General features: G+C 37.6%; 2 protein-coding genes across 3 annotated transcripts; one reads left to right on the top strand and one right to left on the bottom strand.

Moving 5' to 3' along the window:
- On the bottom strand, positions 1,444-3,807 carry LOC105157910 (60S ribosomal protein L7-4). 2 transcript variants are annotated; one of them, XM_011074434.2, is made up of 7 exons: positions 3,673-3,807; positions 2,795-2,973; positions 2,612-2,709; positions 2,466-2,523; positions 2,179-2,258; positions 1,991-2,093; positions 1,444-1,911 (listed from the first exon to the last, which is right to left on the bottom strand). In XM_011074434.2, the coding sequence occupies exons 2-7, from the start codon at positions 2,969-2,971 to the stop codon at positions 1,696-1,698; spliced, it is 732 nt and encodes a 243-aa protein (XP_011072736.1). In that variant the 5' UTR covers positions 2,972-2,973; positions 3,673-3,807; the 3' UTR covers positions 1,444-1,695. The 2 variants fall into 2 exon arrangements, with proteins under 2 accessions (XP_011072736.1, XP_011072735.1); XM_011074433.2 differs by lacking the exon at positions 3,673-3,807 and having other exon boundaries at positions 2,795-2,986.
- LOC105157911 (calcium-transporting ATPase 9, plasma membrane-type) lies at positions 3,974-16,418 on the top strand. The gene is made up of 33 exons (XM_011074435.2): positions 3,974-4,556; positions 4,936-5,052; positions 5,137-5,176; positions 5,404-5,519; positions 5,616-5,747; positions 5,860-5,949; positions 6,707-6,776; positions 7,631-7,701; positions 7,809-7,892; positions 7,970-8,047; positions 8,126-8,197; positions 8,635-8,718; positions 8,805-8,887; positions 8,967-9,075; positions 9,152-9,207; positions 9,306-9,348; positions 9,460-9,543; positions 9,661-9,798; positions 10,170-10,232; positions 10,311-10,412; positions 10,821-10,931; positions 11,223-11,390; positions 11,646-11,705; positions 12,359-12,523; positions 12,615-12,731; positions 13,390-13,488; positions 13,639-13,776; positions 14,089-14,189; positions 14,806-14,851; positions 14,934-15,068; positions 15,170-15,277; positions 15,365-15,456; positions 15,957-16,418. The coding sequence occupies exons 1-33, from the start codon at positions 4,395-4,397 to the stop codon at positions 16,069-16,071; spliced, it is 3,249 nt and encodes a 1,082-aa protein (XP_011072737.1). The 5' UTR covers positions 3,974-4,394; the 3' UTR covers positions 16,072-16,418.

Genomic DNA, 16,676 nt, shown 5'->3' with positions numbered 1-16,676 from the left:
GAAGAAAAAAAATTAAAAGATAAAGAAAGCAGCAGTTTAATGCAGAAACTTATGCTCCTAACTTAAATTAATTAATCTTGAATTCACTCTTTGGACTTGCCATTTGTGAATCCGTTGCATGGTAATTGGTCTGTGCCCTTGATTGTTGTGGACATACTTCCTGTACCTTTTAGTTTGTTTTTCATTAAGGTATATAAAGACTACCTGTTTTGTTGACCACTTCAACAGGGAGAGTCCCATTGAAGATGGTTGGAAGAGAGCCAAAACTTCTCCCTTGGATCTTAACAGGAGAGCCTTTACATTGGTCAACTTCCCACTTTGTAGCAGGAATAGAGTTTAACAGCCGAGGACCAGCAAGTTAGCATGAAAAGCATCCGTCTCTGCTCCTAAATTTCCAAGAAACCTCTTCTATTTTTCCAGGAATAGGTCATCTTTGCTTAGTTTCCAATTAAACCACACTGGAGGCCCCACCCCACCCTAAATCAACTTTCTTCGTAATTTCCATCTCCCTTGCGAGGAAACTTCCCAGAATTTGATCCCCATGAACACACGCACACACAAGCACACATTATATATACCCCCTTCACAAGCAAACATCAGACTTCATACATACTATTGAATCAAAATAAAGGGGAGAGATGGGTAAATTTCAAATAGTCAATCAGAGAGAGAAACTAATTAGCAGACAAGGAGTGAAAGGGGAAGAATGCCCCTGCTGCGGAGGCCCAGTCCTCGCTATGGAATTTGACACACAGTTGGTAGTCTTTTGTGTGCCGTTTCCTCACAAGATTAAGCGCAGGTTCCACTGTGTTGTCTGCTCCAGACGTCTCGCCTACTCTTAACTTTTGATTATCAACAAAATCAAGAATAAATGATATGCTCCCAGAGGATGAAATGTCCTGTACAGGTTGTGCCTATTTCCGCTATTCAAGCATTGTACTGCAATACTTTTTCATCTGGGTGATATAATTCACCCCAAGGATTGTCTGTCAGTCATCTACTTGTCAAGCAAATACTTTTACTTGAGTAATAATTCACTTTCTCCTGTTAAGACTGATTGGAGAGCGAATACACCCTACAGCTCAATTACACACCACCTGCCAACTGCATATATTTGTAATTAACCAATACTTGCATCCAGAACATAAATATCCTATAAATTTTGGAGACAATAATGACTATAGTTATCCCATCAACTGATCTCGCAAATATTTCATCCAATTATGTTCACAACAAATTAAAACATTCAACAAGAAGAGGTATAAGGATAAAGTTGCAATCCTCCAAGCACCCATACCACATATGAGATGACATCTAACATCTAATCATTAAACAATTCAAGAACTAAATAAACCATCACTAACAACAGAAAAACTAGTTAAGGTATACAAATACCTAAGATCCAAAGAAAAAACTAATCGCGAAAATTGAGAGCGTCATGCATAGCTAAGTAATATTGCTTTCCTTCAGGAGATTCTAAAGGCATCTTGCTGCCCAGAAAAGTTTCAAGGGGTACTCCATAGTGAATTTGATATAAATTGTAACAGAAAAATGTCTCATCAACAAGCTCGATATTGTGAAATAAGAAATCAACAACTATGGCAGACGCAAAAAACAACAGTGACAGAAGATTCCTCGACCTTGTAATTTTAAGCAATAGAACCTCAAGTTTCCCAAAAACTAAGGTAACAAAATCTAGTTCATTCTTCTAATAAGTTCATTGATGTAGTCTTCACGGTTTCCAGCATCTCCTCCTTCAACATAATGATTTCTCTTCTTCTTCAGACCACCTAATGGTGCTTTAAGTTGGAACGGCCAGAGAAAGTTGTTAGCCTCTTTAAAATGAGGTCCAACAGTCATGATCTCATGTATAAGATCTTCCACGCAGATAATACCATGTTTACCAAGAGTCTGAAACAGAAATCAGGCCTCAGTAAATACTGAAAGAAAGCAACTATTCTCAGGCATTCCTTGAAAAAATTCGACAAACCTGTTCAATGATTGCATTGTCTGTCAACGCGGTACGCTGCTTATTGACCTTGCCATAACCCCTCTTGTATATCAATTCTCTAACACTCTTCAGGTTGGGGTACCTGAAAGGAAGTGCATTCAGTAAGCATTGAAACTGATGTCCAAAATTGGAGAAAACATCTGAGGCACCTATCTTCAGATGCATACCCATAAGTCACATATGGCTCAACCCTATGTAACATATTCATCGTTGCCTTGTTAACTTTTAGGAACACGCCATTAAAAATCTGCATTCAGAAATTTATAGGACTTACATTAACATGGATCTAGAATACTTTACAAGTACACAAAGGGAAAACAATATGAACCACCTCAGTTTTACGTCATAAAACTGCCATGTGGTTGTCAAATAGAGATCAAAGACTTGAAAGCAATAAAACTGAATGAGGCAATATCAACTATTCTAACAGCCACACAATAATACTGTAGTATACCTGCCGAAGACGCAGCAGCTGCAAAATCTTCTTTGTCCTTGGGTGCATGGCATTTATACTGACATCTCAGACACAAGAAATATGAGTCACACAATGTCAATCATACAAAATCCTATCATGTCATTCTAAGTAACACGAGGTCCTACCCGCGAATACGAACGATGAAAAGCAGCTTAGCTTCAGGGTTGACATAAAATCCTCCTTTCAGCCTTGCCTCACGCTTCAACTGAATCAGCTCCTTATCCTAAAGTACAAGCCATAACCCTGATTAACTTACAATTATACAGTACCAAGACCAGCAGTAAAAGGAAATAAAGGCTTGCTAATACCTGCTCCTCGTACTCCTTTGCATATTGCTTAGCTCTGCTGTAAATCAGCTTCCTGTTTGCAGCCTTCTTCTCCTTCAAAGCAGCAAGCTCCTGCTTTTTGGCCAAAGCCCATTCCTCGCTTCTTTTCTGTTTCTTCAACACAGACTCTGGAACAATCGGTCCTCCCTTCTCAGCCATCTCTACACCAAACATAACCAAATTTATGACTTCTTCAAAATATCAACACTCCTTCAGTGAACTATAGTGACTGAAATGCCACAATTTTACTAACATATTATCCTTTGGTAAACCATTTTTATCAGCTCAAATGTTTCCTTCCTCTTTCATGTCCTCTTTCCTTCCCCTTCTATATGACCATTTTTTGACCTCGGATTTTGGCAAGAAAATAAAAAGGATTGAAAATAAAGCAATAAAGCAGAAAACTATTCAATTTGGACAGAGGAAAACATCCTCAGCGTTTTCTTGAATATCCAAGATCCAACGCATAAATATTTAGACCAACAACTGAAATCCCATGAAATTGGAAGTTGCTATATACAAATTTAGGTAGACTATTCATCAACTCCAAATGCACAACAAACTCAGCTTCTTTGCGGACAAACACAATAAAAATGTAATCTAAAAGTCTCGTTTTAGTCAACAAAACGGACTGCACATTACTAGATTGACAACTGTAACAATTAAAAAAAAAAAATGAACAAAAAGCACTAGATTGATAAAGACACAACTTCTTCTACAAACACAAATCAATTCAGAAATGCAAAAACACACACCTTTTCGTACACACCAAATAAACATTCATGCACTTGCTAACGTAAAGATGCAAAAAAACTCATAGCAGATGCTGAAAATGGAGAAGAACAGTGAAATAAGCTTACGGTTCGCCGGTCGTGGTTTGTAATGTCCCAGCGGCTGGCAGAGAAGCTATTTTGCAGGGAGAGGTGAAAAAGAAGTAGGGTTTTGAAAAGGTGTTGAAGCTGAAACATATTCTACGGTCCAGATAGTTATTTGATTTGGGCCACCAGCCCATTTGAGTTGGCACATCTATAAATTAAGGTAATTTGATTTGGGCCTATATGTATGAGTATGGGCCAGCAGCCCATTAACTTGGAAATTAAGTTTCAGTTGGGGCGGCGCGGGAAATTTGGAGGAAGCTTCAGTTGAGTAGAGCTATAATAGCATCTGGGTGAATGGTAGGGGGGTGTGAGGGGCTGAATTGTAGGGGGGAGTGAGGGGCATGGCGAGGAAATCGGGATGATTTGGAAGCAGTGCACAACAAAACATAGTATAGTATGTGATTGTGTACGTAGGGCGTAGGTAGGTAGGTAGGTAGCATCGTCATTCTCTCTTGCAACCAATAAACGCAGGGCAGTAGTGTGGGATGGGATATGGGCCTCCATTTCTTCAACTTCAATCCGCGCTTCATTTGATTGTTTTGCATTTTCTCTCCCACGCCCACACCCCCACCTCCCTTTTCTCTCCTTCATTATAATACTACTTATCATAATTACCTAATTTTCACAATTCCACCCCTCTTTCTCCCCCCTTCCTTTTGTTACTGAGCGGTGGCTCCGTTCACGCGGCGGTGCCATCTCTCGATATGACAACCGCCAACTACGCCGCCATGACCCACGACCTCGAGAATGCCACCACTTCCGCTCCCATCGACGATGCTGACTGGCCCACCGATCCTAACTTTTCTGATCCTTTTGACATTGGCAACACAAAAAATGCCTCTCATGTTTTGCTCAAGCGTTGGAGGGTAAGATTATACACACACACATATGCCGCCGCTCTTTGTTTTACGATCATGCATTTTCCCTTATTATATCGACCCTCTCTACTCCCATTACGTAATCTGCATGTGATGTTCGCGACTCATGATCGCTGCTTCTGCTGTGGCCTTGCGTTGTTTTTTGTTTCATGCACGTGATGACGACTTGAGATTGAGACGCATGTTATCAAAATGATATGCATGAATTTCTAGAAAGATGATTTTCATGCATGCGAATCTCCATATTTGTGCGGAGTCATATACACTCTTAGTTAGGAGCTTCTCTGAATGATGCTTTTGTTGATCGGTAATATAATATACATACACGAGTTTTCTGTCTGATTCTGAAAGTTTTGGTCCTTCACAGCAAGCTGCCCTCGTGCTTAATGCTTCCCGCCGGTTCCGCTACACGTTAGATTTGAGAAAAGAGGAAGAGCAAGAAAGAAGAAGAAGAATGATAAGAGCACACGCTCAAGTCATTAGGGTAATCCTAGAACAAACTAATCTTGCTGGTTGATACATATATATCATCCCGTCAATTACAACTTTATGCTATTTTCTGTTGTAGGCTGCATTGCTCTTCAAATTGGCTGGACAGCGAGCAATTGGTATGAGCTTGTCTAGTCCTTCTAGTGTGTTAGGGTTTTGGGATTTGTTCTTTCCAAATCCGTTGTAGCTCCCTTTGGCTATACGCAACTGATCACTAGTTTCTCGCATGAGGTGTTGATATAATTTTGAGAAGCTAAGAGCTTCTGCTGTCGTTATTGAACTATCTTGACTTTGTGTTGCTTATTCATTTGCTGCAAGAGATCTGATTTGGGGTTGGTTAATTCAGTTTTAGGAACTACCGTAGCTCCTCCATCTCCCAATGGGGATTATGGAATTGGACTTGAACAACTTGCTTCAATGAACAGGGATCACAATCTTTCTGCATTGCAACAATATGGGGGGGCAAGTCCACTTGAACTACTCTCTCCTTTTACATACATATTTTTTGCAAGTTATATGTGTGTGTAAATTAGCTAATATTGATCTCCATTTCTTCAGGTTAGAGGGTTATCGGATATGCTGAAAACAGATCCGGAAACAGGTATTTATGGTAATGAGGATGAGTTACTGAAAAGAAGGAATACCTTTGGGTCAAATACGTATCCCGTGAAAAAGGGACGAACTTTCTTGGTAATATTTCGTCCAGAGTGTTATTCTTGTATGATCACATTTTCTTCATGAACTTAATTATTCTCCTATATAGATGTCTCTCATAACTTCTTCGACATTTGATTCTGTACAGATGTTCCTCTGGGAGGCTTGGCAGGATTTAACCCTTATTATCTTAATCATAGCTGCTGTGGCATCATTGGCCCTTGGAATAAAAACTGAGGTAATATTGGAATACAACATCACCATGTTCATTTCTTTGTAACTGAATTTTGTCTATTGAGTTGTAATGCGCTTATCTTGCATCTCTCCATGTAAAGTTTTACTCCAAACTTTTGCTAGGCTTTATCTTCCATGGATGAGAAATATGATTTCCCCATTCAGTATATGAGCCTGGGCTGCATCTTTAGATGATGCCAGATTGTTTTCAGTTATATAGTACTTTAGGAAGCTGTTAGACAAGTTCTACTATTTCACATTCAATAATTTCAATTTAACTCTTGTTGTACCTTTGTTTGTCATCTGCACCATGTTTCATCTTTTCTTTCCATATGCAATTATGGGTTTCAAGCATTGTCGGCTGTTTCGGTTGTCGCATATTGATAGAAACGACCTCCCAATCTATTTTTGTGTTAAAGCAGTATCTCCAGCGCTGCTTGCTTTTTCATTTGCGTGCTTGACCAACAATGGATAACTGGCACCGAATAATTAAGAACTTTCTGTAGTATAAATCACATTTTTTAAATCTTCAACTGATTCTGTACATGTTGCCATGGACTTGAAAAAGACTTCTCTAAAGCATAAAAAACTTAATTTCATGACAGTTTTCGAGAAACATGCCATATAAGTTCACGCATCTGCTTTGCCTTATCTTCAGCTGCACAGCATCGAAAGTAATTTGGTAGCAATGGAATGAAAGAAATTTAATTACATTTGCCTTAAGGCTTAAGTCTAATTTAGCAATTATTCTGTTTATCCAGGGACTGGAAGAAGGATGGTATGATGGAGGAAGCATTACCTTTGCAGTTCTTCTTGTTATTTTTGTTACGGGTATGAAAATTCACATTGCAGGATTACTGTTGCTCCTTATGCTTTCCATGTTGGTGCTTTCAATCTCAATGCTAAATGTATTACTATTTTTCATCAACATGGAGGATTTAGAAAATCACTAATCTCCATTTGGTGATATGTGAATCATTGGTTGTATCCTTATTTACCATTTTTAAACTTTTCCATTAGATATGTTTTATGCTTTGGATCAAAAAAAATAAGCAAACTTTGGTCATGTGTAGCTGTTACTTATCCTCTGAAGAGAAGTAATTTTTGTAGTTTCACTTTTAGTCAGTTGTGATGTTTTCTACGTTTTATGTTTTTGGCTCATTTTCCTATTTCTTTTCTTTTTTCTCAGCTTAGATTATCAGTTCGGTCCATTCTTGTAGTTTTTAGAGGCACAATGATTGTAGTTCACTGTGGATTGTAGTGAACCAATGTCTTTTGTGGAATGGATATTTTCTTTGTTAAGATTATTTTGCCAATTATCAGAAAGAAATCACGGGTCTGTCATTTATGATGCAATTAATTCAAGTTACTCTTGATTGCATTTAAAGAGTGTAACTGTGCACAAATTGCTTTAGATAAGAAAAGGAATTATGCAATTAAAACTTTGCAAAGTGTTGTTTATTACTCTTCTCATAATACATTAGAATGTAATGCCTTTAATTTTAACACCTTGTAAATATCAAGCTGATGTTTCATATAATCGATAGTGTGAATTTTTGGCAAGTTTGTTTATTGACTTGGTCACCTCTGTCACCATGATTGAACAATTAGCTAAATTCATTTGGTATGCACTATATAGTTGATTTTTTTACAGTTTTTCTATTTGTTACACATCTGTTCTTTAGCAATTAGCGACTACCGGCAGTCTCTCCAGTTTCAAAATTTAAATGAGGAAAAGAGAAATATCCAGTTGGAGGTAATTTGAGCAATGAAGTTATTCAAGTTCTGTCTTCTTGTTATTTTTCTCCACAGAGCCGGGTGATTGATGATTTAAGTATTCTCATTGGACAAACATATATATAGGTCATCAGAGGTGGTCGAAGAGACAAGGTTTCAATATATGATATTGTGGTTGGGGACGTCGTGCCTCTCAAGATAGGTGATCAGGTAATAAATGATTTGAAGGATTTGCTTTCTTGGAGAATACATCAGTACCTGAAACTCTGTTGGTGTATTGTACTTAGGTTCCTGCCGACGGAATCTTGATGAATGGTCATTCTCTTGCCATTGATGAATCCAGTATGACTGGGGAAAGCAAGATTGTAAGCTGGTTAGAGTGTTTTTTTGCAGGTTATATCATACCATTGATCTTATATTCTCACACCTTATGCATTATGCAGGTTCACAAAGACCACAAAGCTCCTTTTTTGATGTCGGGTTGTAAGGTAGCAGATGGTGCTGGGACCATGCTGGTAATATCAAAACTTGTCACCTCATGTAAATGAATATATTAATACATTGAATTTTGTTCTCCTTCTGGATGTACACTAACATATTAGTTAGTCTTTTCTAGTTCATCATTGATGAGTTTGTATAATGGTGCAACTGCAATGATTCTGCAATTAACCTATATGATACACAAATACATGAGTGTTTCTGAAGCAACAACTGAAGCGAAAAACTCATTCTGCACAAAAATTGTTAAAAAATTTTCTTGGCTTTGTTCATCAAAATATTGACTGGAGTAGTTTGCATCTGTTGTCACTACTGATGTTACACATATCTTTATGTTTGTCATTTGTTGGATTGCTGTGCTAAAGTACGATGATGGTCAATCTTGTTCTTCCAGCATGATTTAGTGTATATATATATATTTGTACAACATGATTTAGTATATGTGTCATTTCAGGTAACTGGTGTTGGAATCAACACTGAGTGGGGATTGTTGATGGCCAGTATTTCGGAAGATAATGGTGAAGAAACTCCTTTACAGGTACTAATTGGATAATGGTTCTCCAGTCATTGTTTTGGCGTATGAACATAATTTAACAATGTATGGATCCTGATGACGCATTGCAGGTGCGCCTGAATGGCGTGGCAACGTTTATAGGCATTGTTGGTCTCTCCGTTGCGCTCCTTGTGCTTGTTGTTCTCTTGGCAAGGTAATTTAACTAGCCTTCCTTGTGTCTTGTTAGATGGTTGCATTAAAATATCAATTGTATTAACTATTAATCACCTCAGATATTTCACTGGGACTTCAAGAAATGCTGATGGATCTGTCCAGTTTGTCCGTGGGACAACTAGTGTTAGCAAAACAGTTGATGGAGTTATTCATATTATAACTGCTGCTGTAAGTTTCATCATTCTGAAATGAAAAGAATACATTCAGAGAATTTCTTCTCTTTCTTGACTGACATCATATTTAGGTCACGATAGTGGTCGTTGCAGTCCCAGAAGGGCTTCCTTTGGCTGTAACCTTAACGTAAGTATCACTAAATTTACCTCTTGTAACTCCACTTTTGCGCTTTTGTCCGTGTCCACCTAATACTCTGAGCTTTATTTGTTTCAAATTTGCAACAGTCTGGCATTCTCCATGAAAAAGATGATGGCTGACAAGGCTTTGGTATGTACATTATTTTCTTCTTTCCAAGAACCTTTAGTTTGTTCAATTGTATTACAGTTTCTTCATTCTATGACATTTTAAATGAGATTGTCAACTTAAACTGGTTTTCAGGTGCGTAGGCTTTCCGCCTGTGAAACCATGGGATCTGCAACAACCATTTGCAGTGATAAGACTGGAACTTTGACCCTCAATCAGGTTGTTTTACTTTCTCTTTGTAAACTCTGTCAAAAATGAAATAAATGGGTGCATTACTTGCGTATGTTCTCCTTTTTTTGTTGGTTACTTAATCTTGACAAACTACATTTGACACAGATGACTGTGGTCGAGGCTTATGTTGGGCCAAAGAAGATTGATCCTCCTGAAGATGGTTCGCAGTTGCATGCAACAGTCTCCTCTCTGCTAGATGAGGGAATAGTACAGAACACTGCCGGCAGTGTATTTCTATCTAAGGTATTCTTTCCTTTCCTCATTCTGCGCATGCTTGCAAGAACACCACTTAGCTGCGGTTGAGGTTGGGGTTGAGCCACTGCAATTGATTTCGAACTCTTCTAGAGAAAAGTGGTAGAGCCTGAGAGAATAACATATTATACTCCTTTGTGTGTATCGACAATTGGACACATTTCAATTTCTCATCTGTATGAACTAATTTCTTAGCCTCTCCTCATTTTAGTTGCGTGTTGTACTTTAAGAACGAAGAAAGTGATTCTCTTCAGTATTCTGTTTCTGTTAGAGCTTTTGAAGTTGTCTGCCTCCTTTGGAAGTGGAACTAAATTGTGGTCTACCATATACATGTTCATCAAGTTTCCTTTCATTGTTTTCAGGATGGAGAACTGGAGATTTCTGGATCTCCAACTGAAAAAGCGATTCTTCAATGGGGTGTCAAGGTATTAACATGCTATATCTGTGTTTTCAACTTTCAATAACTCAGCTAGTAATGATCTGGAAAAGCCAATTTTTTGCAGTTGGGCATGAAGTTTGATATCGTGAAATCAGAATCCATAGTTCTCCATGTCTCTCCATTTAATTCTACCAAGAAGCGAGGAGGTGTTGCATTAAGAGGGCGGGTAACTGATTCATGTTCCTTACTCAATGTTTTTTAGTTATAATTTTTCATTGAAGCTGCAACATAATCTCTGATACTAGATAAAACTTTACTGAGTGTTTTTGCTGGACCTGTTAATTTAGTGGAGAAATTTTGTGAAGGCATAGTTTCAGGGACTTAAATGTTTTTCATGTATGAAATTTGATGACGTATGGTGAAAACCTGGGAACATGGTAGAATTGACTTTACAACATACTAATTCATATGTACTCAAGGAAGTGGGCTGAAGGTTCAGCATTTGGAATGTCCAACTGGAGCACAATTCAGATGCGGAATTAATTATTGATTTCTTCTTATTTTTAGTTTCAATAATTTGAAAAACATAATTTGAGAATATTTTTCTTTTTCTTTTTTTCTGGTCACTTGACAGACTGAATCCAAAGTTCTTATACATTGGAAGGGAGCAGCAGAAATAATTCTATCCTCATGTTCACATTACATTGATGTAAATGGTTCCTTGCAGTCCATGGATAAGGATAAGGTTGGTACTTTATGAACTTTATAGTTCACTGTGACTTGCGTTAAATTCAAGATAATAAAAGGGCTCATATAAATCAAAGATATAAGATTATGCTGTCTTAGAGGTTGATTGCACGAACACAGTATAAGAAAGTGAAATAAAGGATTGCTAGATAATTTCACTCTGTTCAGTAATCTGTTAGTTTTTTAAATGGAAATGAGATAATCTATTGGAAGTTCCTGAAGACATTCATAGATATGTCCCGATATTACTACTCATTAATGTTAGGATTATAATGACTTCTTATTTCAGGACTTCTTTAAAGATGCTATTGATGATATGGCTGCAAGAACCTTGAGGTGTGTGGCCATTGCTTACAGAACATGTGAAACAGATGAGGTTCCAACTGATGAAGAGCAGTTGGCACAGTGGACTTTACCAGACGATGATCTCGTGTTGCTGGCTATTGTTGGTATAAAGGTAGTAATGCTTAGATGAGCTATTCTCAATTGCTGTTTCCTTTGAACACGTAGGTATAGCTGAATCTTTGAATTGTGATTAATCCCTTGGTTTTGTCTTCCTTGGTTGATAGTGTTGCATGTGTTACAGATTTTACTTTCATCACCAATGAGTTGTGGTTATCATGTATATTTTCTAACATCAACTAGAAATATTATTTAATATCAGTTATGGTTCCTTGTAATGGCTTCATATTTATCACATTCTCTTATACAGGATCCTTGTCGTCCAGGCGTCAGAGATGCAGTGAGATTGTGCACACATGCTGGTGTTAAGGTACTTATTTTGTTTATCAAGTTCCGAAGTTATAGCCATGCACTCTTTGTAAATAGTTGCAAGTAAAATCTTCCAATGAACAGCTATTACCATGAATAGCTACTAGATTTGCTGATTCGCCTACTATAAATCTTTGTTTGCTCTTTAAGTTTTTAGTAATGAAATGTGCACAAGATTGTATTAGTTACAGAAACAAATAAGAAAACATAGCAATGTGTGCAAGAACTTCCGACTATTGAAATTCACCTGTCATATTATATCCCAAAGCTTAAGCCGGTCTTCCAGCCTAAATGCAAAGGATTGTAGACGAAAGGAAATGGGAATGGTGGAGAGGAGAATGCCATCAACCATGAGAGCTTCTTTCCTAAATCTTTTTGCATTCTTGACTGCTCAAATAATTTATGAACTTCCTATTTTGTGATTTTGGTCTCAGACATTAACCACATAGATAAAGTTGCAAGTGTTTCTTTTACAACAATGATGCTGGTTGCTGATGAGACTTCCGTTTGAAAAAGGGTGCACAAGCTAATGGACCGATAATTTTTCAATAATTTATGATACCAATTGGAACCAAAGATATATTTTATTGTATTTTTCCTGATTATAAAAGAAAAAAGTGAATATGATAATTGGTTTGTATGTCAATAATTTAGGTGCGTATGGTAACTGGAGATAACGTTCAGACAGCCAAAGCAATTGCTCTGGAGTGTGGTATCCTTTCTCCAGGTGCAGACACAAATGAACCCTATGTAATAGAAGGGAAGAGATTCCGTGAGTTGTCTGACAAAGAGAGAGAACAAGTCGTACAAAAGATATCGGTATGTCTTAACAAGAAGATCCATTCTTGATTTTCAGAGCAAGGCACGCTTATCCTAACAACTTATAAACATTGCATTGGTCCTGGCGCAGGTTATGGGAAGGTCTTCTCCAACTGACAAGCTTTTGCTTGTTCAAACACTACGTAAACAAGGTGAAGTTGTTGCTGTAACTGGAGATGGAACTAATGACGCTCCCGCATTGCATGAGGTTTGATGGACTCAAATCATGCTTTTTATATCTTTTATCAAAGCTATTCATGGATTTTCAAGCTTGTGATGTTTACATGTATTCTTCATTTGGTTCATCCCTGAAACTTAGCTATAAAATTTATAGATGTCATATGTGATTCATTGCGAAAATACTATTTTTCGTAGGTGGGGTAACTGATCAGTTTCTTTCTGAGTTTTTCCCTGGTAAGTCATGTAAGAAATAAACGACTACCAAAAAGTTGTTTAGTGTGTATGTCATACCTCAGAGAAAGAAATATGTTTAAAGAGTTTACCGAGCTGCACATGTCCATTGATTTCTAAGCACCAGAATAGATGATACTGCCTTAATCTTACCAGTTCAGCTACTGCAACACATAAACCTCAAGGGCAAAGGAGATAGGTCATTGCTTCACTCATGAGAGGCGTGGGTTGTTTGTACAATGATGTTAGAGTTGTATAAAACCAATTTCCTGGAGGTTCCTCTGTATGTTTCCGTACCAAAATGTGATTTACCTCTTGTCTTTTGCCTCCAAAATGTGAGGGACTTAACTTGGATAAATTTATCTGCTACGCCATTTGTCCCAGGCACTCTCCCCGACATGCGAACCGCTCATATTAACATCAATTGCTCATTTTTTGTTCTCTACATTTGTTAGGCTGATATAGGTCTTTCCATGGGCATACAAGGAACTGAAGTTGCAAAAGAAAGCTCGGACATTATTATCTTGGATGACAATTTTGCTTCAGTTGTGAAGGTTAGTGTCATGAGCTGTCCCCGAGAAAGTATCAGAATCCTGTAATGTATACTCTTAAATAGTTGAAGAGTATCTTCTCATGTCTTTGTTCTTTTCCAATTCAAATGCCTTTGGGAAATTCCTTGCTGCATCTTCAATTACTTGTTGTAGGTTGTACGCTGGGGACGCTCTGTCTATGCAAACATCCAAAAATTTATCCAGTTCCAGCTCACTGTTAATGTTGCAGCTCTTGTAATAAATGTTGTTGCTGCAGTTTCGTCTGGTGATGTTCCTCTAACTACAGTGCAGGTACAGCATGCCTGCTATTATTGGGAAGATATTTCCTGATATTGAGTATGACACTCACCTGTTATAAAAAGTTAGCTACCATCAAACTGTGGATCTCTTCTTTACCCTTAGAGATGAAAAATGTAGAAAGATTGTGAAGCCACAAGTTCCCCATATTTAAAAAAAATGGTTTTAGGAAGTATTTCAAGGAAATGCAAAAAATTGAATGCATTGTAGCGGCTGTACCTCTTCTTATGTAGTTAGGGAACTTAAGTTGGATTTTGCAAATCTAAAGGTATGCTTATGCTCCCTTCATTTGCTTTTCTGATGCAGCTACTCTGGGTTAATCTCATCATGGATACTCTGGGAGCTTTGGCACTGGCGACTGAACCTCCAACTGATCATCTCATGGATAGAACTCCAGTTGGTCGTAGGTCAGAATTCGCAACCATGTCTAGTATGCAGATTTTATTTCTTATGAAAAGTTGTACAAGCAAAGCCGACTTAAGATATATTTGCATCATTCTAGAGGTGAATTGCTGCATATCATCTTGAAATTTTAGCTTTCTGAACCAGAGGTTCAAGAAAGCCATGTCAATAACCTATGAAATCCGTTTTCTACTCTCACGATTCTTACTATGTGATGCATTTAATACTTATGTGAATTTATCAGTTGGTTGCATGGGTTTTGATTTCCTAATCTTCCATCAATTTTGAGATTTCATAGTTCATTATTGCATTTGATTGTGACCCATTTTTACTCAAAACTGCAATCAAGTTGGAACAATTTCTTAGTAATAACGTCTAATTTAAATCCTTGGAGGTCAACTTCATGCCTCATAAGCTGGTGATCATAGTTGCATCTACTTTGTATTGTTCAAATGTGGCAATGAGGAGTTCAATTATATTTGTGATTGATCTCAAAATATATATTGTCAATGTGTCTCTTCGGAGTTTCCGTTTCAACTTGGAGAAGTACATAGAACTACTTCCATTTCAGCAGTCAATGTGTTCAGAAACCTGTTTTTTTAACTCTATTAAATCCTTCAGGGAGCCTCTTGTAACAAACATCATGTGGAGAAACTTGATTGTACAGGTACATTACCTAGTTATCTAACGGAATTGGATGTCCTTTTCCTTTGTTTATAGAGAACTCTGAATAACATGTGATGTTACAGGCTATATATCAAGTTGCGGTCCTCCTTGTTCTCCACTTTTGTGGCATATCTATTCTCAAGTTGGAGAAGGACGAGAAAGCGCATGCTTACATGGTGAAGAACACTGTGATATTCAATGCATTTGTTTTCTGTCAAGTAAGTACAACCTAATTCAAATGAACAAATCGAAGATGGTTGATAAGTTTCTATTGTATGCCAAATTAACCACATAGTCAATTTCACTTGTTAATTAACAGATTTTTAATGAGTTCAATGCGCGAAAACCAGAAGAAATCAATGTCTTCTCAGGTGTGACCAAAAACCACCTCTTCGTGGGAATAGTAGGAGCCACATGTGTACTTCAGGTAAGGGCCATCATATTGATGGCCTTTTATGGTTTGGACTCATGTTTCTTCCATTTGATGGTGTCACTAACATGCTCCTTCTACCAGATAATCATAATTAATTTCCTGGGGAACTTCACCTCAACTGTTAGGCTTAACTTCCAACTATGGGTAGTTTGCGTCGTTATAGGCATTATCAGGTTCGTGTCTTTGCTTTGTTACTTCTCGCAGCATTACTAATTTCGTTGCATGTATATTAGGCCTTTTTACTAAATTCAGCCATCATTTGAAAAGTCGAATTTAAGTGGAACAAATTAAAGGGAGAAAGGAAAGATGCCAGCTCTGTGCTGATAACTTAATTTGACGAGTTTAGCAGTCACCATTAAGTCTGAAAAACACAAATTGCTTTTGCAACTTTATAATGAGTGGTCCGTATCTTTTATTGCCGAAGAGAGCTATCATCACAAGCAACGTGCTTTCGCACATGATGGAAGTTTCCCTTCCCGATGGTTGTTGTGGTATTCTGAAAAACTAGATGTAGTAATGACCTTACCAGCCAATTTATAAATTTATAATATATACCATTGGCCTACATAGCAGTTTCTGGCTCAAGCATCAGCATAAAATTTGTGAAACTTCAGTTTTACTAGAAATGCTGAACACCATTCTCCCACCTGTGCTGATATCTTTTTTCTTGCAGCTGGCCTCTTGCTGTCGTTGGTAAATTCATTCCAGTTCCAAAAACACCTCTGGCGAAGGTCTTCATAAAGCCATACCAGCGGTGCATTGCTGCTCGTAATGCACGCAACTCCTAACTAATATCTTGATATTTTTCCATTCATCAAGTAGCCTCGTCCAATTTCCTGGAATCGAGAATGCAACTCCAGCAGCAGAGTAAATTCACTCTTGATATTACTTTTTTGATAAAAGTGTACCATACTATGCTGACTCCGTGAATCTGGATTCATTGATATTCTATTAAAGTACTTGAAAATATTCTATATCTATTGTAAATAGTCCATTACTTCTTCACAGGATGTTTTAGCAATAGGAAGTATTAATACGTATCATAGAGGCGTATCTCCTACAATCATATTCTTTCGCTATCAATCTAGGCTGGCATGAGTATCAGAACTTCTACATTCCCCTTTTGTTTCTGAATTTGTGTAGAAAAGAGGGATGAGAATCATAACTGCATCAACATGGGAAAATACCAATCTTACACCATCAAATGACTAAAGTAGCCATTAGCAAATAAAATTTACAGCTTCAAGAACTGAGCCAAAGTGCAGCTGTAAGTTAGGACCGTTTACTTTACCCAGTAGGTTATGTACATATTACGAGTAATTCCTTTACAGGGCTGAGGAGTGGCTTTCCACCTAGTAATGTTTTTCTTTATAACGTTTTTGCTTCATGTAAT

The sequence above is a fragment of the Sesamum indicum genome, linkage group LG3 (genome assembly GCF_000512975.1).
Source record: "Sesamum indicum cultivar Zhongzhi No. 13 linkage group LG3, S_indicum_v1.0, whole genome shotgun sequence".
NCBI classification, from domain to species: domain Eukaryota; kingdom Viridiplantae; phylum Streptophyta; class Magnoliopsida; order Lamiales; family Pedaliaceae; genus Sesamum; species Sesamum indicum.
Note: the sequence above shows the minus strand (reverse complement) of the source record. Positions and strands in the feature narration are given on the sequence as shown.

Coding starts and splice junctions, on each gene's coding strand:
- LOC105157910 (XM_011074433.2), bottom strand. CDS start 2,986: ATGTTTGGTGTAGAGATGGCTGAGAAGGGAGGACCGATTGTTCCAGAG. Junction 2,259..2,465: donor AGCTGCTGCGTCTTCGGCAG/GTATACTACAGT, acceptor TTCTGAATGCAG/ATTTTTAATGGCGTGTTCCT. Junction 1,912..1,990: donor ACAATGCAATCATTGAACAG/GTTTGTCGAATT, acceptor TTTCTGTTTCAG/ACTCTTGGTAAACATGGTAT.
- LOC105157911 (XM_011074435.2), top strand. CDS start 4,395: ATGACAACCGCCAACTACGCCGCCATGACCCACGACCTCGAGAATGCC. Junction 9,076..9,151: donor TTCATATTATAACTGCTGCT/GTAAGTTTCATC, acceptor CATCATATTTAG/GTCACGATAGTGGTCGTTGC. Junction 13,777..14,088: donor TTCCTCTAACTACAGTGCAG/GTACAGCATGCC, acceptor TTTCTGATGCAG/CTACTCTGGGTTAATCTCAT.